This window comes from Pongo pygmaeus, chromosome 13, assembly GCF_028885625.2.
Source record: "Pongo pygmaeus isolate AG05252 chromosome 13, NHGRI_mPonPyg2-v2.0_pri, whole genome shotgun sequence".
NCBI lineage: Eukaryota > Metazoa > Chordata > Mammalia > Primates > Hominidae > Pongo > Pongo pygmaeus.
Genome location: NC_072386.2, coordinates 112,999,768 through 113,024,531, shown reverse-complemented (window position 1 = coordinate 113,024,531; position 24,764 = coordinate 112,999,768). Strand labels below are relative to the sequence as shown.

General features: G+C 50.7%; 1 protein-coding gene across 2 annotated transcripts; it reads right to left on the bottom strand.

Moving 5' to 3' along the window:
• Positions 1-681: 681 nt before the first annotated feature.
• On the bottom strand, positions 682-22,869 carry PTGS1 (prostaglandin-endoperoxide synthase 1). Of its 2 annotated transcripts, XM_054502299.2 has the most exons (11): positions 22,775-22,869; positions 22,594-22,680; positions 15,853-15,969; positions 15,296-15,436; positions 14,944-15,087; positions 12,409-12,590; positions 12,214-12,297; positions 10,201-10,447; positions 7,216-7,502; positions 3,593-3,740; positions 682-1,791 (listed from the first exon to the last, which is right to left on the bottom strand). In XM_054502299.2, the coding sequence occupies exons 1-11, from the start codon at positions 22,779-22,781 to the stop codon at positions 1,436-1,438; spliced, it is 1,800 nt and encodes a 599-aa protein (XP_054358274.1). In that variant the 5' UTR covers positions 22,782-22,869; the 3' UTR covers positions 682-1,435. The 2 variants fall into 2 exon arrangements, with proteins under 2 accessions (XP_054358274.1, XP_054358276.1); XM_054502301.2 differs by lacking the exon at positions 22,775-22,869 and having other exon boundaries at positions 15,853-15,940; positions 22,594-22,674.
• Between the last annotated feature and the right edge of the window lie 1,895 nt (positions 22,870-24,764).

Genomic DNA, 24,764 nt, shown 5'->3' with positions numbered 1-24,764 from the left:
GTATTGATTACTCACTGCTGTGTCCCCACACGTGTTACAGGAACTGGCACATAGCAAGCACTTAGGAAAATACATATTTGGGACTGAATGAGTAGCCTGAATATCAGATGGAGGCTACACTCCACCATTCTGTCTTTGATCCTGAGCCAGACAGGCAAGATCAGGCCTGGAACTGAGTCAAACCAGGAATCAAGAGAAGCACAAGCTCTGGACTCAGCCTGTGTGAGGTGTGTCACTCGACCACTCTGAGGCTGCTTCCTTGGTTTTGAAATGGAGATTATAGCATGCACTTCACACTGTTGGTGTGAGAACAAATGAGAATTAAAAGTGTGAAATTGGAACACAGTATGTGCTCTCCTCCCCAGGTGCCCCCTCTGTTGTATGCTCTGTAAGGGAGGAAGTTGTTTTAATCAGATGGTGGGAACTGAATGTTATATTTTCCGGGGCTGGGGCAATGGGTGTTTTAAGAGAGCTTCCTGAAAAGGGCAGTGCCTGGCCCGCAGGGAAAAAGGAAGCACCAGTGGTAGCATGTCTATACAGTGATGGGCCCAAGGATCCCAGCAGAAAGTCTCATGCTGCAACCTCTAGCACGCCCAGCCATGGCTATGAGAAAGGCTAGTCACGTTCCAGTGTTGCCTCTGCTTTGGAGGATGGGACCAAAAGAGATATATAACAGGCAACTTTAGAAAGTGAATTTTATTAACTTCATGAGAAACAGCTGCCATGAGTCAAGACCTGGATGGCGATAGAGCTCTGGTAGCTTCCAACCAATGGCGTGAATAAAGCCCACCTGTTCTCTCTACATCCTCAGACTAGGGTCTTAGTGGGGGTCCCAAGAAGAACACCCCACCTCCTTGCCCTCTCAGTGCAGGCACAGATTCAGGGAATGCATTCTTGTTGGACCTTAGGATATCCCTCTCTCTGATATCTCACTGAACAGGAAAATGAATCAAATCCACATTCTAGACACTCAGATGCTGACAGATTTGGGACACGAGCCACTGTTCTGGATCATCAGCCAGGAACACAACACTTCGAATCACCAATCAGAAAGTCAAGATTCTGGAATGCAAAATAAGAACCCCCTAACTTTCTAGCAGATTTCATCAGTAGCTCCACATTCTAGAATGACTGTGTTACAAATCAACCAGAAATCTGACATTCTAGGTTGTCAACTAAGAACCCAGTATTCTGGCAGACCAAATGAGAACCACTCCTAACAATCTGAAGGGCTAACAAGGAGTTCAGCATTCTGGAAGAATAAACAGAATCACAATATTCCAGATAATGGGTGAGACTTGAAGTTCTAAATGTCAACCCCAACACTCACCATGCCAAACCAGAAAATGAGCATTTAAGACCATCAGCCCTGGCCTCAGCACTCTGGAATGACAAGCACAAAGCTCTCCCCTCCAGAATGCTGCTTTCCTGCCCCTCAGAGCTCTGTGGATGGTCGCTCCACAGCAGGCCCATCATCCTGACTGGCATCCGGCACACGGAAGGAAACGTAGGGACAGGTCTTGGTGTTGAGGCAGACCAGCTTCTTCAGTGTGGCCGTCTTGACGATGTTAAAGCCCACCTCGCCGCCAAATGTGCTCGGCTTCCAGTACTCCGGAGAACAGATGGGATTCCCTAGGAGACCCTTGAGGGAAAAGGGAGCCCCAATTTCTATCATACTCTCCCCAAAGATAGAGTTTGGATGGCACTTTTCAAGAAGCAGTCCGGGGTAGAACTCCAACGCATCAATGTCTCCATACAATTCCTCTAACTCTGCTGCCATCTCCTTCTCTCCTACAAGGAGATAAGGGGAAACACTAGCGTCAGATCCATGATGCCATTAAGGTCAACCTGGGATGGGACCCTTCCAGGTCCACATTTTTCTGGGGATAATAGGGACTCCAGGAGAATAACTTGAGCAACTGAGCATGTGCCCTAGAATTTGGCCTGGTTGGCACTGGGGAAAAGGGTCAAGAGGAAAAGCACAAATTGCCCCTCCTCAGGGACTGGGTCTAGGGAAGGAAAATGCTACTAAAGAGAAAGTCAGGGGCCTAGATCTGCCACCAAACAGCCTATAACCTTGAGCAACTCTGGGCCCTAATTACCTGATCATTACAGAAGGGAGAATGCTCCCCATCTGGCTTCCTTCACAGACAGATTTCAAGACCTTAGCCTGGGCCAAGCCCTTTTATTACTAGAGCTCGAAGATGTAACATGTCTGAGCTCACACAGAAATTCAGCGGCAGTGTTCCTTCTGCCCCCGGGGACCATTTGCCATGGGAGAGTAAAGAATAACTAAGATGCTGTTCCAGGATCACGGGGAACTCATGCACAGAATCTGCTCCACTCTGCAATACCCACACGTTCATGGATAGCAGCCAAGGGGAGACAAATGTGGAGCTTCCCTTCTTCCCTGCCCAGTTCCTCAAATCCATCCTCCATTGGGAACTCTCATGGGCCATAGCACACCCTGCTTCAGGGGCTCCCCATTGTATGTGACAAGGGTTGGCAACCTGGTTGCCCAACATCTGAGGATATTGGGAGAAATATATATATACACACACACACATATATAAATATATATATGTGTATATATATGTGTGTATATATAAATATATGTGTGTGTATATATGTATAGATATTTATATGTATATATTGATATATATGTATATATACTCTATTCATATATATATATTCATATATATGTATATATACTCTATTCATATGAATATGCAGATTCTTGGGCACCACCCAGGCTGGTTGAATCAGAATCTGTAGGAGAGGCATCTGAGATTTGGTATTTTAATCAGCTTTCTAAATGATTTTTATGCAGCTGGCCCATAAGTGGGTACTTAGAAAGCACTAGACAGAACAAAACCCAAAATATTTAGTATGAAAACAAAGATTCTACACGGTTTGGCCCCAACCTCCCATCACTAATCCCACAACATAAGCCCCTTGCTCCAGCCACATCTACGACTATTTCCCCAGATACCTGCTGTCTGACCTCTATGCCTTTGCACTTTCTTTTTTTTCTTTTTGAGATGGAGTCTCTCTCCGTCGCCCAGGCTGGAGTGCAGTGGTGCGATCTCGGCTCACTGCAGGCTCCGCCTCCCGGGTTCACGCCATTCTCCCGCTTTAGCCTCCCAAGTAGCTGGGACTACAGGCGCCCGCCATCACACCCGGCTAATTTTTTTGTATTTTTTAGTAGAGACGGGGTTTCACCATGTTAGCCAGGATGGTCTTGATCTCCTGACCTCGTGATCCGCCCGCCTCGGCCTCCCAAAGTGCTGGGATTACAGGCATGAGCCACCGTGCCCGGCAGCCTTTGTACTTTCTATTGCTCTGCCTAAAACACTCCTTCCTGTCTTCTCCCACTGGAAAATGCCATTTGTTCTCCAAACCCAGTTGAAAAGTCACCTTCTCTCCCCAAGCAGGATTATTTACCACCCTGGCAAAGCACTTCCACGCCCATTGTAAGTCTGGTTGTTACACATTGCCGCATGTATTGTCCCGTTCTATTTCCTTGATGTCTCCCTGACTTTGCTGCCAGTCCCTCAAGGGCAGGGACTGCATCCAGGAAACAGCTGCTCACCTACGAGCTCTTGGAAGGAGGTGTAGGGCTTCATGCCAAACCTCTTGCGGTACTCATTGAAGGGCTGCAGCCGCATCTCCCGAGACTCCCTGATGACATCCACAGCCACGTGCAGGACGTGGTGGTCCATGTTCCTGCCCCCACCGATCTGCCGAGAGAGAAGCACAGCAGTGGTCTGGGAGCCAGGCCAGGCTGTTCTGGAACCTAGGTAAGTTCCTGGGACAAGAATCCCTTCTGAGCTAGGATGGAGAGTGTTGGGCAGCCTAGCAGTTGTGATGCTGCAGACCTGCCCCTGGGCCTGCTGCTGTCATGCTCTCTCAGGAAGCCCCTCTGAGTCTCAGCTTCCTCATTTTTTTTTTTTTTGTGGGTTTTTTTTTTTAGACACTGTCTCACTCTGTTGCCCTGGCTGGAGTGCAGTGGCACGATCTCAACTCAGTGTAGCCTCAACTTCCTCAGGCTCAAGCGATCCTCCCATCTCAGCTTCTCAAGTAGCTAGGACTACAGGCACATGCCACCATGCCTGGCTAATTTTGTTTTATTTTATTTTTGTAGAGGTGAGGTCTCACTATATTGCCCAGGCTGGTCTCAAACTCCTGGCCTCAAATGATCCTCCCACCATGGCCTCCCAAACTGCCGGGATTACAGGCATGAGCCACCACACCCAGCAGCTTCCTCATCTTCGAAGTGTGGAATGGGCCAAGAGGACCTCTCTTGTGGCTCACACTGCTCCCCAGTCCATTGAATTACACCAAGAGGTAGTGTAACCCCCTGTGAAGGGAGGGAAAATAGAACTCAAAGCCCAGGTAACCTGGTGAGATAAAAAAGGCTGCAGAAAAAGATTCTGATTACTAACAGTTAAGGTGCATTAGTCTAAAGAAAGCTCTGGTGCTGGCCAGGCACAGTGGCTCATGCCCGTAGTCCCAGCACCTTAGGAGGCCGAGGCGGGTGGATCACTTGAGGCCAGGAGTTCGAGACCAGCCTGGCCAACATGGCAAAGACCCATCTCTACTAAAAATACAAAAATTAGCTGGGTGTGGTGGCAGGTGCCTGTAACCCCAGCTATTTGGGAAGCTGAGGCAGGTGAATCACTTGAACCCAGGAGATGGAGGTTACAGTGAGCCGAAATCACAACACTGCACTTCAGCCCAGGCAAGAGAGCAAGACTGTATCTCAAAAAAAAAAAAAAAAAAAGAAAAGAAAAGAAAGAAAAGAAAGCTCTGGTGCTTAGGAAGAAATAATAACATTCATGCTTAAGTGATAGTCATTTTGATAGAACAACTATAATTGGGCAAAAAAGAAAGGCACAGTTGGATGAAATCATACAAGCAAAGCAAGCGGAGGATGGTGCCAATTACAGCTTTACAAGCTGTGGGGCTGTTGAGGGTTGAACTGTGTTCCCCAAAATATTAAATATGTGTTGAAGCCCTAACTCTCTGCATTTGTGAATGCATCCTTATTTGGAAATGAAGTCTTTGCAAAAGTAATCAAGTTAAGATGAGATCCTACTGGATTAGGGTGGGCTCCAATCCAATAATTGGTGTCTTTATAAAATGAGGAAAGACAAGCTCAGGGAGAGCACCACAGGATGATAGAGGCAGAGACTGGAGCGATGCCTCTGCAAGCCGAGGAATGCCAGGGACTGTCGGCCACCACCAGACGCCAAGGAGGCATAGAGCCTTGAGAGAGAACATGGCACTGCTGACACCTTGAATTCAGACTTCTAGCCTCCATCTGTTGCTCTGAGCTTCCCAGTTTGTGGTACTTTGTTGCAGCAGCCTGAGGAAACTAATACAGGGACCTCAGGCAGCTGTTCAAGCTAAGTTTGAGTTCCTGTATATGTAAAAATGGGGAAGGGAAGAGCATCTACCTGATATGGCTGTGGTCAATTTAAATGGGATAAACTATGCAAAGCTGTTATCTCAGTATCGGTCACATGGGAACCCCTGAGAGGGCAGCCATGGACAATGGTTATCAGGGGAAGCCCTGTCTTATCATCACTCACTCTTCTTAATATCCTGAGAGTCTCCTGTAATCCCAGCACCTTGAGAGGCCTAGGCGGGCAGATCGCTTGAGCCCAGGAGTTCAAGACCAGCCTGGGCAACATGGCAAAACCCCATTTCTATTTAAAAAAAAAAAAGAAAAGAAAAAAAGTCTTGAGAGTCCATACATCTCTGCGGCCTTTCTGCCTTGTGCCAGGTACAATGCTGGGGCTTTTCACGCACATCATCATGGTCATTCCTTGAAAACGTTCTGAAAACCGTCCAGCCTCACACAAAGGCTATTGTCTCCGTTCATGTCTTGTGTCCCCACAAAGAACCATAAAGAAACCGACAAAGAGGCCATAAAGCAGCCAACAGCTGCCCACCGGGTCACCAAATGCTAATTTCAGTCAAATTACCAGAAGGAAATGGAAATCTATGTGTGCCACAGCTTCATGACAGGGTTTAGGGACAAGGATTAGAGAGAAGCAGAGGACTGTGAGGCAACGGGGGAGCCAGAGACTGTGATGAAGCAGATGGGAGCTTCCGAATGTGGAGAAGGGGAGATTGAGGAAGGCGTTGTCTGGGAATTCCAGGGAAACAAAATGTGTTTGTTTGCTAGGGCTGCCATGACAATGTACCACAGACTGAGTGGCTCAAACAATGGAAATTATTTCCTCCATCTGGAGACCGGAGGTTCAAGATCAAGGTGTCAGCAGGGTTGGTATCTCCTGAGGCCTCCTTCCTTGGCTTGTAGACGGCTTTCTTCTCCCTACATCTTCAGGTGGCCTGCCTTCTGTGTGTGTGACCTAATCTCTTCTTCTAAGCACACCAGTCACACTGGATTAGGGCCCACCCTAATGACCTCAATTAAACTTAATTACCTCTTTAAAGACCTTGTCTCCAAATGCAGTCACATACTAAGGTTCTGGCGGTTAGGATTTCAACATACGAACTTTAAGAGAGCCTCAATTCAGCCCAGAGCGGTGGCTTATGATTTAATAAACACCATAGACAAGCACTGTTACATACATTACCATGCCCTGAATGTCCTTCTGTTCCTCAAATTGCCATGTCCTCTGACTTCCATGCCTTTCACCCCTGCCATCATCTCTATTTGGAACACAGCCATCCCCTGCCACTAACACCACCTCTTACTCTGGGAAATCTCTATCCCTCCTTCCAATTTCTGCTCAGACATCACTTCTTTTCCCATAACCCGCAACTCTGGGTCAGATGTCCCTCCCTGACTCCCAGAGCATGGTGAGCTTTTGTACTATGGTTTATAACATACTCTTAGAATTCTGATAACATAGGAGAAGCTCTTAGAGCAGTGCCTGACACACAGTAAGGGCCCTAATGCTGTTAGCTGTCATATGATTGCCATCACTTTCTAGGGTGTGAGCACTGAAAGATGAGCCAAGAACCACATAGGTCTTGTTCCCACTACATTTCCAGTACCTGGAGTAATGTCTGGTATTGTGGAATGAACAAATGAACCAATGAATTCATGCAGGAATGCTTACATCTGCCCTGTAGAAGTGACATTAGCCCCATTTTACAGAAGAAGAACCTGGAATTTGGACCCAGGTCTGCTGGATCCCTCAGCCCACCTGCCCTCACCAGCACTCCTCTGGGGCTTACCCGGCCAGCACTCTGGCGAGAGAAGGCGTCCACCAGGGCCTCGACCCCATAGTCCACCAACATGGAGGTGTTGAACAAGAACTGCTCGTAGCTGTACTCCTGGGAGCCCACCTTGAAGGAGTCAGGCATGAGGGGGTGCCAGTGGTAGAGATGGTTGAACTCCATGGCAATGCGGTTGCGGTATTGGAACTGGACACCGAACAGCAGCTCTGGGTCAAATTTTAGCTGCAGGAAGTAGCCGCTCAGCTGCTGCACGTACTCCTCAATGACAATCCTGATGGTCTCCCCTGGGCAGGGGAGGATTGGAAATAAGGTCAGCCAAGCACAGTGATTTAGATGCCCAGCTTGGAAAGCAGGCCAGTTCATGAGAGGTGCTTGCTTTTGGTCTCTTTATTGTTGTTGTTGTTGATGTTTATTTTTATTTTTACAGATGAGGTCTTGGTCTGTCACCCAAGCTGGAGCACAGTGGTGTAATTAAAGCTCACTTCAGCCTGAACCTTCCCGGGCTCAAGCAATCCTCCCAACTCACCCTCCCAAGTAGCTGGGACCACAGGTGTGCACCACCACACCCAGCTTTTTTTTTTTTTTTAAGAGATGGGGTCTCAGTATGTTATCCAAGCTGGTCTTGAACTGCAAGCCTCAAGCACTCCTCTCACCTCAGCCTCCCAAAAGCCCTGGAATTGCAAGTGTGAGCCACCACACCTGGCCTTGCTGTTGATGTTTAATTTTGTTTGGCCTCTTCCATTTTGTCTCTTTGTAACAGGATGTGAAAATAGAACTTTTGGTCTATTTTGACTGAGGTCTCAAGACAAGAGCACCAGCTACTCCCACATTTCAGAGGGAGGTTCTAGGCCCAGCTAAGCAGGACATGCAAAGGAGGTGATCAAGAATTGGTCTTGTGACCTCCCTCCTGAAGCCCATTAAAAGAAGGTGGAGAGACTACAAAAGATGGAAAAGTGGAGGATTTACTGGTGAGAGCTGTCATCACGCTGACACCCTCGGTGATAGAGGGGGACTTCAAGGAGACCACTCAGAGCTGCTGCAGTGGCAAAAGAGAATACTGAGGACAGAAGGGGAGCCTAGCCCTAAATATATTTCAAAAAACATATTTCCTATATGTTCTTATATAACAGGATTCTTATAAATAAGTTTTTTCTGTGCCCCATTTGTAGCTATAACCAGCTAGAAAGCCAAAAGCCAGGGAAGATGCAAATTGAACATTCTGTAACAAAATTAAAACTGGGCAACTAGACATTGAAAGAAACTGATATTCAGGCCAATTAGCCATTAGACAAATTGGCTTTTGGAAATTGACCTGGAGCTACAGACTGTGGGATCAGCAGACCTGGATTCAAACCTTGGCTTTACCATTTCCCACCACCTGAGCTTGGGCCGAGTTACTTAATCTCTCAGAACCTCACTTTCTTTAACTGTAAAATGTGTGTTATAATAATATCAGTGCAGCCAGGCGCTGTGGCTCATGCCTATAAACCCAGAACTTTGGGATGCCGAGGCGGGTGGATCACCTGAGGTCAGGAGTTCAAGATCAGCCTGGCCAACATGGCAAAACCCTGTCTCTACTAAAAATACAAAAATTAGCCAGGCGTGTTGGTGAGCACCTGTAATCCCAGCTACTCAGGAGGCTGAGACACGAGAATCGCTTGAACCTGGGAGGCAGAGGTTGCAGTGAGCCAAGATCACGCCATTGCACTACTGTCTGGGCAACAGAACAAGACTCCATCTCAAATAATAATAATAATAATAACATCAATGCAATACTATATTAGGGTTGTTGAGAGAAGTAGACAATGAATACAGCGAAACTGCTGGCACAACGCCTGGCATAAGAGGGGGTGTCCATATATGTCGGCCAAAAGTAGGAATACTAAGTGTAGACACGAGGGGGAATCCCTTTCCAATACTCACATGTCACAGATCAGACTCAGGCTTGCAACCCCTTCCCATTCAAGAAGATCCCCCTTTGTGATGGAGTGGAAGTAGCATAAATTTTGGTGGCAACCAGACCTCAAGTCTCCATGTGCTGAGTGTCCCTGGAGAATTCACTTAACCTCTCTGAATCTTGATTTTCACAGGGTAATCATACCTGGCTCATGAGGTTGTAGGGGAGTTAAATGAAGCACTGGATGTGTGGTGCCCTAGGGTCCTGCCTTTGGACACAGCTTCATCTCCAGCCAGTGTGCTGGACAGCCTCCAGCTCTCTCTGGTCAAGGTCTTTGCGATGCTAAAACTTCAGAACCAGCCTCTCTTCCCTCTAATGACTGTTCCTATTCCCAATGTCTGGCTCTTCATGGCTCCAGTGAATTAGGCTCTATAATTGGGACCAGCCATGCCCAGTGGTGCCCAGAGGTGGGGGAAGGGAGTTACTGGTGACTCAGAGTGAACATGGTCTGGACAGGGATGTCAGGGGCCAAGCTCCCAGGCAGGAAACCATCTGACATTTTAGGTTGCAGACTCGCCCCCGTAGGGAACACAAAAATATCCTGTCCCTGAGTCGCCTAGAAGCTACCAAACTGCAAGAAGGTAGATACATGCAGGCAAGGGAACATGAAGATTCCTGAAGGCCGGGCAAGCTACAGTTTGGACCCTGCACATGCTGGGAACCACAAGTATGCATCTGGGTGCAGCACACGGGGGAAACCGAGACTCAGGGTGGCTAATCAAATGTGCTGAGTCACCCAGCTAATAATCAACCATCACAGTCATCCATTTTCTGAAGGCCTGCTATGTGCTAATTGCCCTCCCATTCATGATCTCAATAAATCCTTACAATCATCATTCACCCCGATGTACAGATTTGGAGACCAAGGCTCACAGAGGTTGAGGGGCCTGCTCAAGTTCTTCTAGCCACTAAGCAGAAGAGTGAGGATTCTAATCCCAGCCTCCACCTCTAAGTACCACCCCGCCCCCAACTTCTCAGGATGGAGGGCATGACCTTCCAGGGCAGGGCAGGTCTGGAGTCCTCACCTATGAGGATGAGGCGGGTCGTCTGGAAAAGCTGCTCATCGCCCCAGGTGGGGTGCTCAGCTTTCAGCAGGTCACACACACGATTGTGCTCGCGTAGCCAGAGCGTGGCATACAGCATGAGCCCGGGAAGCAGCCCAAACACCTCCTGGCCCACAGCCATCTGGCTCTGGGGCGGGATGCCTCGGGGGTAGTGCATCAACACAGGCGCCTCTTCTACCGAGGGCGGGTACATTTCTCCGTCCAGCACCTGTGGGATGGGGCCACCTGGCAACCTGGGGTTGGGGGTCACCCGCGGCTGCCTACAACCAATCCCTCCCACTCCTGCCTCCAGCTGCCAGTTCCCCTCAGGCAAGGCTGTTGATTCCACCTCCAAAATGTCTCTTAAAATCAGTCCCCTCCCCTCCATCTCTACCACCACTACCTCAAGCAACCCCCACTCATCTTCCACTCTGACTCCTTTCCCTAAGTGGGCTCCCTATTTCCACTCCTATCCCCAGACAGGCCAGTCTCTGCACTGCACCCAAGCAAAAAAGAAAAAAAAGAAAAAAAGAAAAAAAAAACCTTAAAAAAAAAAACAAAACAAATCTTGCATCATGAGCTGACTTAAAACCTTTCCAAATACTCTCTCTGCTCTTGGCAGAAAGTAGAATTCCTTAACACGGTCCCCAGAGACATCTCCACCTTCCCGTAAAGTCATTCTTACCCTCGATCACTAGGCTCAGCAAACGCTCCCATTTTTACACTCCCTCCAAGTCACCAAGCTGCTCTCCACCTCTAAGCTTTTGTACTTGCTAAACCCTCTACCTGGAAAGCCCTCTCCCATTCTTAGCATCCCTAACTCCTCCTCATCCTTCATGCAACTCTGTGTTTATTTGTAACTTCCTAGGGAAGTTTTACCCATCATCCAAACGTTCTAGTGGCACTCACAGCTTCTCCCTGGTGGCAGCTACAAGTGTACCTAATCACATGGCAGCTTCTTCATTCATTCAGTAAATACCTGCCAAGAGACTACTACGTGCCAAGTACTGTCTTTAGCCCTAGAGATTCAGCATCAAACTTTTGTTTTGGTGCTTGCCTAAGATTTGCACGATCCAATATGGTAGCCACTAGCCATGTGTGGCTACTGAGCACTAGAAATTTGGCTAGTGTGAATGAAGAACTGAATGTTACTTAGTTTAATTTATTTTATTTAGGTTTATCTTAATTTCTATTTGAATTTTAAAACTGATACTTCAGCTATTGGAAAACCTTTAAGTATGCGTGGAACAAGTCAGACATATCACTACTTATTCAGCTGTACATTTTATGAAATCTTAATACAGATTAGATCACTCCAGTGAAAACGGAGCATCCAAATTGAGATGTCCTGTGAGTGTGAAATATACACCAGATTTTGAAGCTTCAGCATGAAAAAAGAATGTGACATATTTTATTAATAATGTATTGATTACATGCTAAAATGCTAATTACCTGGACATATTGCATTAAGTAAAATGTATTATTAAAATCATTTCACCTGTTTCCTTTTCCCTCTTTTAATATGGACATTAGAAAATTTTAACTATGTATGTGGTTCACATTATATTTCTGTTGGACAGTTCTGATTTAGACAAAAGCCCTCATAGAATGAGCACCCTAGAATTTGTCTGTAGTTTTCTGAGGGCAGGGCCCATAACTATAATGGTCACTACTCAATCACCTGTGCCAGGTATATTCTCGTGTCCAATTAATATTGTGGAATAATTAAATAAATAAATGCAGAATACAAATGTTCATCTCCTATTGAGCTCCAAAATCCACCTCCCTGGCTGACATGGGAGGCCATGTCTGCTCCTCCCTGGCTTCTCATACCTGCTGCCTCCTCCCAGGGTATACTGTCGCTCCTGGCACAAGCCTCCCACTCCCACGGGTGGCCCTCTCAGGACATGACCCAGACCCCCCCGCCAAGCAGTCTTTGCCAGGGGAGACCATGGGAGACCCCTCCCTCTGCCCTACCCCCTGGCCCAGCACTACCTGGTACTTGAGTTTCCCATCCTTAAAGAGCCGCAGTTGATACTGACGCTCCAGATTGTCTCCATAAATGTGGCCGAGGTCTACCTGTGGACAGACAGGGGTTCCCTCAGGTCACCAGGGTTCCAGCCCACTGTCGATGACATGCGTGTGCCAAATTAGGTCCAGAGCAGTCCCGAGCCCCTCCTAGGTACTCACTCCATGGCCCAAGGCCTTGGTGAAACCAGGACCCATCTTGCCAGCAGTTTTGAAGAACTGGTGGGTGAAGTGTTGTGCAAAGAAGGCAAACATGAGGTTGGTGCCTTGGGGGTCAGGTATGAATTTCCTCCTGAGCAGGAAGCGGCGGGCCAGGAGCTGGGCATCTGGCAACTGCTTCTTCCCTGGTTGGGGGGTAGGAAACAGCAGTAGCTTCTCCTAACTGGATCTTGCTGCCCTGGGGACATCTGGGCTCACCAGGCAAACTGGCCCAAGCAGGAAGCCCAGAGTGGCCTCCTCAGGACCACCTCCCCACCACCACCAAGTAACCCACTCTCTACCAAAAGACCCTAGAAGTATTTATGGGTGAAGTGGCATGATTTTTAGAATTTTAAGTGGCATGATTTTTAGAATTTGATTTAAAATACTTTATAAAAATATGAGAGGGGAGAAGTGAAATAAGATGAAGAAACTGTGGGTAAATGTTGAAATTGAAAGATGGGTACATAGTTCATTCTGCTTTTTTCTCAACTTTTGTGTACCTTTGCAATTTTTCCATAATGAAACATTTCACCAAAAAGAAATAAAGAAACAGAAAAAAACAAACGTGAACTCCCTTGCCCTGAGTCAAGGTAGCCTGTGTTTGCAACTGACTATGCTATTTGCTAGCTGTGTGAATACAGATAAGTCATCTCATCTATCTGAGTGTCAATTTCTCCATCTTTAAAAAGGGGCAAATGATACCCATTTGATACAGTGAATCTGAGGATTGCAAGAGATAATGTAAGCATGGCAGAGAACCAGTGGGTAGAATTTTTTAAATCAAAGGTCAGCAAGCTTTGTCTGGAAAAAGCCAGATAGTAAACATTTTAGGCTTTGCAGACCATACAGACATGTCACATCTATTCAGTTTTTGCTACTGTAGTGGGAAAGCAGTCATAGATGACACATAAACAAATGTGTGTGGCTGTGTTCCAATAAAACTTTATTTACAAAAACGGAGAGGTGGGCTGAATTTGGCCTGCAGGCTGTAGTTTGCCAACCTATTTATTTATTTATTTATTTATTTATTTATTTATTTTTGAGACAGGGTCTCACTCTATTGCCCAGGCCAGAGTGCAGTGCTGCAATTATGGCTCACTACAGCCTCAACCTCCTGGGCTCAATTGATCCACCCACCTCAGCCTCCTGAGTAGCTGGGACTACAGGCACACACAACTACACCCAGTTAACTTTTGCATTCTTTTGTAAAGAAGGTGTCTCACCATGTCATCCAGGTTGGACTTGAACTCCTGAGCTCAAGCAATCCACCCACCTCAGCCTCCCAAAGTGCTGGGATTACAGACGTGTGCCACCACACCTGGCCCTGTCAACCTATTTTAAATGATGCCAATCTTTCTATGTCTGGCATAAAGACAAGTCATCCTTAGAATAAGTATTGAGAGGCCTTCCTTAATTATGTCAGTGTCAAATGAGTTGTCACCCAATGCCCTCACAGAAAGGAGTAGAATTTTTTGAGTTCTGGTAAAGGCATCTCTTCACAATGCATCAAGATGTGAGCCCTGATGTTGAAGGTTCAAGATCAATGGAAATTACTTGGATTAAGATGGCTGACTGGGTTCCTCTGGCAGGAAAAAATATCAAGTACACCTAAAGAAAATCCACCAAAAGGGAAGTTAGAGGGAGTGATCTGTCAACCATAATTTGGAATCATCACTCACTGACACTGGGCAAGCATTGATTTCAGCAAAGTTGGCAAGACCCAGCTATCCTGGTAGAATGGTCAGGCTTTGGGAATAGCAGCTAACCATATGATGGAAAACCGTCACAGTAGTGCTCTTGAGACCCAAGCAGGGACATGGTGCAAGGTTTTGAACCCAAAAAAGCACGTAACCATGAGGCTGCACAGGACTGGCATTCAACAGTGCCACCATGCGGCAAGAACTGAAGTACAGCAGCAGTGGACTGATGAGCCTCCCTTGTCCTCTCTGTACTTGATGCTGAACTGATGGGTCTGAAATGAATAATATCCCAGGTTTTTGGATAATTACAGGTGGCATGGGAAGGTCTTACAAGGAAGACCCCTGCCAGTGTGGCTAAGTGGAGTCTTGAGCAACGAAAGAGAAAAATGTGACTTATTTGTACCTTACACTGGTGAAGCATGTAAAACTATTTACATTTGTAAAGAACCAAACACAGAGACAGCACCCAATAAATAGCTCACTATTCATTCTTTCCTACGTCTCAACTTCTAAGTCACTTCCACCCCAGCAGGACCCAACTCATCATTAGAAAAGGATCAAGCAAAGAGGCACCCTGGAACTATGGAAACATTGGTCTGACTCTAGGTGACCTCAGGAAAGACCCTCTGCTGCCCTTTCCTGTTCTCAGCCCAGGCTCTGGACATGTCATATGTCTTGCCTCAGTCTAGCCATCTGCAGAATTGGGTCAATAATTGTTCTTCTGCCTGATTTTTCCCAAAGAGAAGAACTGAGCACCTCCTGTGATCCCCAGGCCCAGCTCCTCACCCCATTTTACCTTTGGTTCCCATGGGTGTGGGGCAGTCTTTAGGCACAGAGGGCAGAATACGAGTGTAATAGCTCACGTTGGAGAAAGACTCCCAGCTGATGTAGTCATGTGCTGAGTTGTAGGTGGGGGGACTGGGGATAAGGTTGGAGCGCACTGCAGAGAGCAAAAATAATGAATAATGGTGACAAGCGTGTTTCCACCCCCAGGTCCACCCCAGTTCTTGCCTCCTCCTGGGTGGGGGCTTATTTTATCAGGCATCATAGACTCTCCCCACCCACTACCATTATCAGATGCCAAGAATCCAAAAGGACTAGCAGGCTTGCTTGCTCCCCCAGGTCAGGGGGCCCTGTCCCACACCCACCTGTGAGTACCAGGCGCATGAGCATCTCTCGGATGAAGGTGGCATTGACAAATTCCCAGAACCAGCGCCCGTGAGTGAGCAGGAAGTGGGTGAAAGAGGGGCTGGGCCGCAGTGAATTCCGGAGCCAGGTCCACAGGCCAGCTGCAGGGCCAATGGGAGTCACTCAGTTGGTCCTTCCTACCAGGACCAGAGTAGCCAGAGTGGAAGATGGGGCTCTGAGGACAAGGGCCAGGATGGAACAGAGTAGCACCTATGGGGAAGCGGGTAAGGATGGAACCTTGGGAGCAATGACACATGACAGAGCCAGAACCAGGCGTGAGGACAGGGGCCAGGGCATGTGGTGAAGACTCACCATGGAACCCAGAAGCAGGGAGTGAGGATGGACCAAGAGCGAGAGCTCATGCTGAAGCCAGGTCAGGGGGAGGGGCAGAGCCAGGCAAGGAAGGAGAACAGGGCCATGGCCAGAGAGGAGGGTAGGAAGTTAGGGTCTAGGAGAAGGGGCCCGGGGAGCAGAAGGGCTCAAGATGGAAGGAGTGAGGGCTGAAGGCCCAGCTCACGGATGGTGCAGTTGGGGCCGGAATAGCCCGTGCGGGTGCAATCACACTGGTAGCGGTCAAGGCCGAAGCGGATACAGATGCCCTGGTGCTGGCATGGATAGTAACAACAGGGATTCACTGTGGGTGAGAAATGGAGGTCAGAGACCATGCTAGGGTGGCCTCCTGACCCCCATCTAGCCCCTGATGGGGGAATGAGGGGCCAGAGGCATGGACTTAAGTCGCAGCTCCATCCTGAATCATTGGGTGCCAGGGCTTCAGGGTTCCCCCAAGGGCCCCCCCGTTCCCACCTCTCTGAACATAAACCCCTCATCCTGACATTTCCAGGCCCTGCTCTGGAACTCCAGCCTAGCCCACATCAGGCCCCCAGGGGAAGTGCCCCCTCCCTCCCTATTGCCACCAAACGGCGGCAGGAGAAGAGTCCCCGGCTGTGACACTGAAGGTTAAGAAACAGCTGATAAAACTCCACAGCCACGGGCTTCTAGAGCGTTCACTTCCTGCCTAGTCAGAGTTCAGCAGCAAGAGCAGGCCGGGGCGGGGTGCGGGGGCAGTCAGAAAAGGGACAAGGATGAGGAGGGGGACTTCTCCCAGAACACCACCCCAGGCTCTGAGCACCTGAACACTAGGAAAATGAGATCCCTCACCATTCCTCCATTTCTGCAGAAGGTAGAGAAGAGCAGGTATCATAGTGTCCACATTGCAGATGGGGAAATTGAGGCCAGAAAAAGGGAAAGCCAGATCTATCACCCCACAAGTCTCACCAGACCAAATGCCCATCCCTTCACTTCCACTCCACCCCCACAGCCTCAGCAGCCAAGTCTAAGGAAAGAAGTTTTCCAGAACCCTGGGGACAAAGGGTGGGTGTGCAGGAGGAGGGGGACTCCAAGGTCTCAGCTGCCTCAGCCCGCATTCCTGATGGAATCAGACCTGGCCCACATCAGGGTGAGGTCTGGGCTCTAGGATACAGAAGAAGGTCACAGACCAAGGGAATAGGAGAGTTAGGGCTGGAAAATCTCCTGGGAGGGTGCATGGAGAGCTCTGGCATCCGCCCTGCTGCCTCCTGGAGAAACTCTGTAAGGAAATCCCTCTTGGCATCTAATCCAGATCCCTCAGACCACCACCCCCTTGCTAAATCTGCCTCAGTGATTCTTTAGCAGCAAAGTTAATGACTCCTCAGGTTCAGTAGGATCCACCATCACCCCCACCACCATCACTGTTCAGTGAAGGAAACTGAGGTTCAGGGAGAGGTGACAACTTGGCCAAGGAAACAGAACAGAGCTGGGCAGACCAAAAACTCCTAGCGCCTGGCAGGAGGCTCCATCTCTGACCTTACACAGAAAACGCCGAGCTCCTTTCTGCAAACATACTTCCTTGTCTGGGCTCAGAGCCAACGTTACAGGGAACATGTATTCTTTGTGCAACTGGTTATTGCAGGTCAAAAGGGTAGTGAAAGGCCGGAGCAGCTGAGGATGAAATGCTGTCATCTCAGGGTGCTAGGATCAGAGAGCATGACCCTGGGCAAGACCTGCCCCCTATCCCCTGCCCTGGTCTCAGTCTCCTCACTTCACAGCACAGGGCTTGACCTGGGCAGCAGAGTCCTCTTGGTCCCCATGTCGAAGACGGCAACACCACCTCACATACACACACACACACACACACACACACACACAAGCAAGGACCACAAGAATCATGCAAATTAGTTTTGCTTAAGCCCTGGCAACTCCCCACAGCCCCACAATGGCCCCAGCAGGGGTGTAGAAGGGAGGGGTCAGGGGAAGAAGGCTGGACAAAAAGGCTTTATCAGGCAGCCACAGGCGAACCTGGCAGGCAGGATCCAGGGAAAGGGCCTGGCAGTACCCCAGCCCCCGCCTCCCCCAGCCACAGGCCCAGAAAGGCCAAGAGGCCTCCGGATCAGCCCCCGTGCTGGCTCAGAGCTCTGGTTCCCCCCAGAAAGGATTTGTCACCCTGCTAGAACTCTTCTTTTTGCCCCTCCTGCTGGCCTGGCTCTCTCACCTGCCCAGGAGCCCCTGTAGCACCCACTGCCCACCTCCCAACCCTGGCACACAAGGTCCCCTAGGACTCACGGTCCAGTTCTACCACTCTAAGGGCACAGGGGTTAGGCCTCCCCTAGGCTCAATTTCCCCATCTCTGCTACAGCAGGGATCTCAAAATGAACTCCAGAGGTCCGTGCAGCTCAAACATTCTGCGCCAGCCCCTCCCTTAGCCCCAAACCCTCAGCATCTCCATCCTTCATCCAGGCTGTTAGCCTCCTTAATACATTTCCTCCAAATCAGCTGAGCCCACGCCTTGCCTCCCCAAGAAGGCTTCCCCGAATGTCCACACTCCCTCCTCCCACTCTCCCTTGCCCTGGCTCCGGGTTCCAATTCAACCTGCTCTTCTCCACCATAAGCTTCCAGGAGAAGGGACCCCCCCTTCCCTTACGGCTTTCTCTTCCCCCAGCACAGGCTATGCACACAGTTGGGGCTTAACCAGGTCTGGGATCCAGATGTGGTAGCCAGAGCTTAACGAATGTTTGTGGAATAAATAAAATGAAGTGAGGAGATTGGTCATGCCCAGCCTGACCAAAAGGAGTCCCTCATCTTCCAGGCCCTCAACAGCTGTCTGAGGTGGAGCCGGAAGGCCTCCTGCCGTGGTCCCAGAGCTCTGCCTCGGCAGGCAGAAGAGCCACAAGCTCCAGACGCCGAAGCTGGAACGGCTGCCCACACGCTCCCTGCCAAGAGAGGCTGTGCAAAGCTGAGGCTCCTCCCTCCCAGGCCGGCCCGTCCAGCTTCCCCCCTTCTCCCCCCTTCCCACGTTCTTTCCATAGACACCACTGCTCCAGGGCAGGAAAAGTTCTCCCAGGAAGGACAATAGTGGGCCTGCTGCTGGTGCCCCAAGGTGTCAGGGTAGGCGGAGAGGAGACTGGGTGCCACTAGACTACAGCTGGACCATCATAGCCCAGCCAGAAAGCCAGGGCTCCAGCCGACCAAGTCTACAACCTTCCACACCCACACTCATTTATCTCCCCAGCACTCCCTAGGAGAGGTAGGTGAGACTCCCCATTGCACAATGAGGAATGTGAGGCCCAGAGAAAGCAGGAGGCTTGCCCAGACCCCACTGCTTTGAAGTTGCAGAGCCAAGACCTAAACTCCCTCCTCCTCCTACTCCTGGAGGTGCCCAGGACTGGATATGGGGAAGGGATGGAAAGAGAGAGTCGCTTTGATGCACGGACTGGGGATGACCCAGGTGGGGTGGATTTGTCACATTCCTTCAAAGTGAACCTTGAAAATCCAGAACGAATGAAACCAGGACCCCAGGGGGATCACCATCTCTTGCCACAACCAGACCTTTAGGAAGTATTCATACAGGAAGGCCTTCCTTCGGTCTAACTTCAATCCTGCATGTTTTCATGCCAACTCAGTTCTGTCCTCAGTGGAGGACACCCCTGTTCATCAAGAAAGAGAACCAGGGAGATGCAGGCACCAAGTCTAATTCACTTTGAGTCCCCCATACTCAGCACAGGGCCAAGCACCAAGTAGTTGCTTGGGAGAGCTGTATTAGAGAGTGGCTGCTCTTACTGGCTGTGCATTCTTGGGCAAGTCCCTCCCACCTCTGGAGCCTCATTTTTCTGTATATCCCATGAAGGGGGTTTAGCAGGCGGGCTAAAGGAGGCCTTCCTTTTGATGTCCAGGCCTTCTACTCCGGGTAGAGCCAATCTGTCCCTCTCCATTATTTGTATCAATACAACCCTCCCACAACTGCCCCATCAGCAGAGAACATTCCCATTTGCTCTCACTGAGTCCCCAAGACATGCGGAGGCAGAGATGATCAGCACACCACACTGCATGCCAGACACACACAGCCGAAAGGTCAAGCTGCTAGTCCCCATCCCCACAGATGAGGACTGTCCAGGACTGCCTGGTTCCAGAACCTTTCCAAGGGTTTGGGCAAGGAACACCCCCTAGCGCAAAAGTCAGGGCTCCAGGTCCAGGACTGAGCGTGACTAGGGGACAGGCACAGCCAGGGAACACCAAGTCCTCCAGGATGCAGAGGCGTCAGGCTTCAAGACTGCCCAGTGAAGAGGCAGGACCCAAATCCCCTAAAGAATAATATTTAGAGAGGCTCTGGGGACCTGGCAGCCAGAGAGAAAAAAAAAGGTGGGGGACCCTGACTGGTCTGGCCTGGGCCCCAGTCCCCACACCTAAGCACTACCGCACCAGACCCAGACAACTGGGCCCAGCAGCTGGAAGAGCCTGCTGGAAGGGAAGCCCTCTCCCAGCCCACAGACCCAACTGGTGCTGGCGAGAGCAGGCGCAGGCGCCTGGGCAGCCTTGCACAGTTGGGATCTTGCCCCATGTGCCCGGGTCAGCTGGCCTGGGGCTCCTCTGCCTGGCACGCAGCTCTGGTTGCCAGGTCATGCCCTATCCCCATCTAGAAGATGGGCACTGAGTCAAGTCCAGAGACTAGAGGGGAAGTACTTGAGCATTCAGGCCCCCCCCGGCACAGCCTTGCCTCCAGGCTGGCCTCCATCTCCTCACCCACCAGAGAGGCGAAAGCAGCATTCTCTCCCTCCGCCTGCCCTCTTAGGTGAGTGCAGCCCTCATCTCTTCATCTCCTTTGCCTCTAGAGGCAAAACACAGGCTTTGGCTTCCTGAGGCAGACGCCCAAGTAGCTTGGCCTTCAGTTTACTCACAGACTTGGAAATACGAGGGCAACCCAGACCTTCTGCCTCTGCACTCCACCTGTCATTCGTTCTTTCCTAGATCCTTGCAGGAGCCTCGGTACCAGTTTTCCGGCCTCCAGTCTCATCTCCACATTACGCATCCATCCTCAGCCTCCTGCTCCACATTACCCTTATGGTGTTTCCTGGTCAAGTTTCTTAGTGTTTCCCCCACCCGCCACCTCCTTCAAGGTCCAGTCCAAATGTTATCAGATCCAAGAAGCCTCCCTCAATTCTTCACACTGAGAGGCAGCTGCTCCCTCCCCTGAGCTCCGCACACCCCTGCTCCCTCCCCTGGGCTCCCCACACCCCTGCTTCCTCCCATGAGCTCCGCACAGCCCTGGTCCCCTTGGATGACAGTCTGTTGGCATTTCTGGCTCTACCATCAGCCTGTCAGCTCCTCCCAGCTCTGTGTCTCCAGGTCCCATCCAAAGACTGGCATAAATAAGCCCTTGGGAATGAAAAAAAACAATTCTGTGTAAACATTTATTATATAAAAGGGAACAGAAAAGGCAAAAAACAAAATAGCACAGACCGTAGCTCATTGTGCGTTAGTGAATGGACTGAAAAAGAATACAGACGGGTGGGACCTGTATACCAAGGGTGCCTGGATGAGGCCAGATGGGGCCTCAGAGGAAGTGCTGGGCTGATCCAGGGACTGACAAGATGGGTCAGCGAGGCAGCCTGATGAGCCCCTTCTACTCCCCACCACCAGCTCACTGCGGGGATTCAGACAAGTGGCCTCACTCCCTCTGGGCCTCAGAGTCCCCTTCTGTAGACTGAGTCTAACGCATCTCTCTGGCAGGGCTGTTGAGAGCACCAAAGAGGTGGATGTCCACAACCAACCTTTGTAAACTTTAAAGTGCTGGCCACATGAGTCTTCCTCCTCCTCTTCCCATAAACCAGACTTTTATTCAACCCAAACCCTTTCCTAGAGCACCCTCCATCCTCTCTTTGGGTTCCCTAAATGCCACCCACCCAAAGCCTCTGTTTCAGGAAACTTGGTCTGATCCAAAATCCATGTACATATCTTTCCTCTCTCCCCCACGCACCAGATCCTTAGAGCATCACAGCAGAAAGTGCAGATTCCCTCTGCCCCCTCCTGCCCTCTCTGGGCCTCATTTTAGAGATTTTACACAGCTAGGTGGTGGAGGAAACTATGTCCAGCTGGGACACACGCTCACATACACGCACACACACAGAAGCAGTGAGCTGGGGGAGGAAGGTTGGCTGAGTGAGGAACTGAATTCCTTCACCTGGAACCTGGCACATGCATGGGGGAGGGAAGGGCGGAATTTCCCCATCAACCTCCCCCATGAAACCCAAAGTGGCTCAGGGTCCATTGTGGGTAGAAGCAGCTTTCTGTGGAAAGACCTTGCGAAGTGTGTGGACGCAGACAGACCTGAGTTCAGATCCTGGGCCCACCATGTATTGTGTGAGCTTGGGGGATCATGGCACCTACTTAGCCTCAGTTTCCTCATCTGCTCAATGGGGATCTCTTAAACCCCAGAGGAAGCATCCCGGCTCGTAAATGTATTTCCATCTCCCATGTTCTCCCAAAGTCTTCACCAGGGGAGACCTTCTCCACTGGCAATGGGAATCAGGATGGGTTCCCAGACGGTTAGAGGCTGGAGAAAGGGAACTCATTTCCCTTGGTGCCTGCGGCTTCCTCCCAGAGGCCCCTATAGGAAACAGCGGGGTTGTTGGGTACAGAGGCTACTTAGACATCTGGGGCCCAGAACAGGTGAGGGGGATGGATAGGGACTGTCCCTTCTCCCCAAGTTGGCACCAGATCCCAGTCTGCTGTTTCCCCTGAAAGAACTAGATAGCCCATTAGCCAAGGCCACACCCCCGGGGGGCTTCAGGGAGCCCCCATCCCACCAAAAGACTCAGCCTCGGTCCCCTTTCTCAGCACCGCGAGCAGAAAGGGGAAGCTGGGCCCGCTGGAGGGGAAAGGAGGGGGTTGAAACCAGGCCAGGGGCGCAGGACCGGGGATTCCCGTGGGGAGGGATGGGACCGCCTACCTGGCGTGGGCGCCCCTGGGTCCGCGAGCAGGACGGAGAGCGGCGGGAGCAGGAGCAGGAACAGCAAGAACCGGAGCAAGAGACTCCCTGCAGAGGAGAGAGACGAGGGGCTGAGCCTGGCATTCAAGGCTCCGCCAGGAGGCCAAGAAAATTCCCCACCGGGCACCGGGGTCGCACTCACGGCTCATGGCGCGGCTGCTGGGGTGCGGGACGCAGAGTGCAGGCTCCTGTGCGTGCGCCTCGCACACTGCCCGGAGCTCCGGCCCATCCCCTCCCCACCCTTCCCCCGGCTCCACCCCCGCTCCTCCCTCCAGCTGTCACCTCGGCTGCCCGCTTACTTCCTCTGCCCAGCCCTGGCCGAGGCATTTTATTAATTAGTGTATGATCGCCGCTAAAGCGGCTTTTCACCCCAGATCCTTGAAGCACTTACGTTTCTAATGCCTGGTGGCACTAGATATAGACAGGAAACTGAGGCTCAGAGACGATGCTCAATGTTGAGGTCACCCAGGGCTTACGGACAGAACTGGGGATGGAAGCGGCTCGTCTGAACCACACATCCTGCCCCGCAGAGAAGAAAGGGTCTCAGAGTCCCCTTCTGTAAAATGGGTCTAACGCACTCTACAGAAAAGGGTAGAGAAGAAAAGGGGCTAGAAACAGGGCAGTCTGCAGAGAAGAAAGGGGGCTACAAATGGGGCAGTCCAGCCTGGCCTGCTGGTGGTTTCCTAGATAAGAAACTCACTACTCCTCAGACAGATCTAACAGGAAGGACTTACTTCCCCCATGGGCTGGTCTCGGCCCTCTGAAGCCACAGGTCTCTGCCAGAAATGAAAAGACCGGGCTCCAAAGTCCAAGAGAGCCTAGTTCAAATCCAGACTCCACAGCTTACTGGCCGTGTCACCTCGGACAAGGTACTTATCTTTTCTAGCCCTCAGTATTCTCATCTATAAAATCGGCTTAATAGCAAAAACCATCCCAGAGGGTGGTTGTAAGATTCAATGAGGGAATGCACACAAATCTCCTGGTGCAGTGCCCAGCATGTAGTAGGTCCTCAGTTATCAGAAGGCATTTTTTCAAAGATCTCTGAACTCAGATTCCAGGGCTGGCCAGGGTCCATGCTGTAGCTAGACTCACAACCACCAACGAATTTACAGAATCCCAGCATCCAGCTCTCCTTTTCTCCAGCTCAGGAAATACCTAGAAGGAGGAAGGAATAGGTCCAAGATCACCCAAAGTCCCCTGGTCCTGGCACCCACAAGTCATCTCCCTCAGTTTCCCCAGCACACCCAGCCATCCTGTGGGCCCCACAGTGGGGAAAGCTGGCAGGAGGGCTCAGAGGTTCTTGTGCTGGCTCCTGGGCATCGCTGGGTGCGGGTGCAGGGTAGAAATTAAGCCAGGTGGGAGAGGCGAGACCTGTTGGGAAGCCCCTCCCCCATTCTCACCCAAGCTGTTCCCATGCTCCCCGGGACAAAAGCCAGCTGCCCTAGGGAGACAGAGCAAGCCAGGGCAGACCTGGAGAAGGAGTGGGGCAGGAGGAGGGCCTGGGGCTCTCAGGGTGCCAGGACCGGCTTCAGCCTTCCCTTCCTCCCCAAATCAAGGGCCCCCTGGCATTTACAGGGCAAGGAGATGGGATTATCAGCAAAAGGGATGGGGACAGGGTACAGGTGTGGGGGTCCAGTTGTCCAAAGAAAGGGGGAGTTTCTGGTGAGAAGAAAGGAGAGACAGGTTTGAATGAGGTTCCATCTTCCACTCCCAGGCCCTCCCTCCCTTTGGGCCCTGAGCCCATCAAGTCACCACACCTGTGCCTCCTGCTGACTTCCAAGCCACCCGTCTGCACTCAAAATGAGAAACACTTGTGTGGCCCTGGGGGCAGAGCCTTCGCCTCAGAATCAGGAGTGAGTTCAAGTCACTTCTTCCATGGTGTGCTGTGGTCACCTTAGACAAGCCTCTAGGCCTCACTGGGCCTCTGTTTCCCCATTTGAACAACAGAATGAGCAGATCAGATGGTCTCTGAGGACTGGTCCAGTTCCAGCATGGAGCAATTGAGCCCTCACTGCAGTCAGGCTCTGTGACCAGCACCGCAGATCTCAACACAGCTGCAATACAGGAGAGGATGGAGTCTGAGAGAGCAGGCAGGTGCCGAGGCAGCCCTCCAGGGATGAGGCAGGACGAAA

What these genes read in the sequence shown, in the direction of transcription:
- PTGS1 (XM_054502299.2), bottom strand. An exon ending in CGGCCCCAACTGCACCATCC is followed by an intron (nt 15,437 to 15,852) that starts GTGAGCTGGGCC and finishes TTGGCCCTGCAG; the next exon opens with CTGGCCTGTGGACCTGGCTC. An exon ending in ATGGGAAACTCAAGTACCAG is followed by an intron (nt 10,448 to 12,213) that starts GTAGTGCTGGGC and finishes CCCATCCCACAG; the next exon opens with GTGCTGGACGGAGAAATGTA.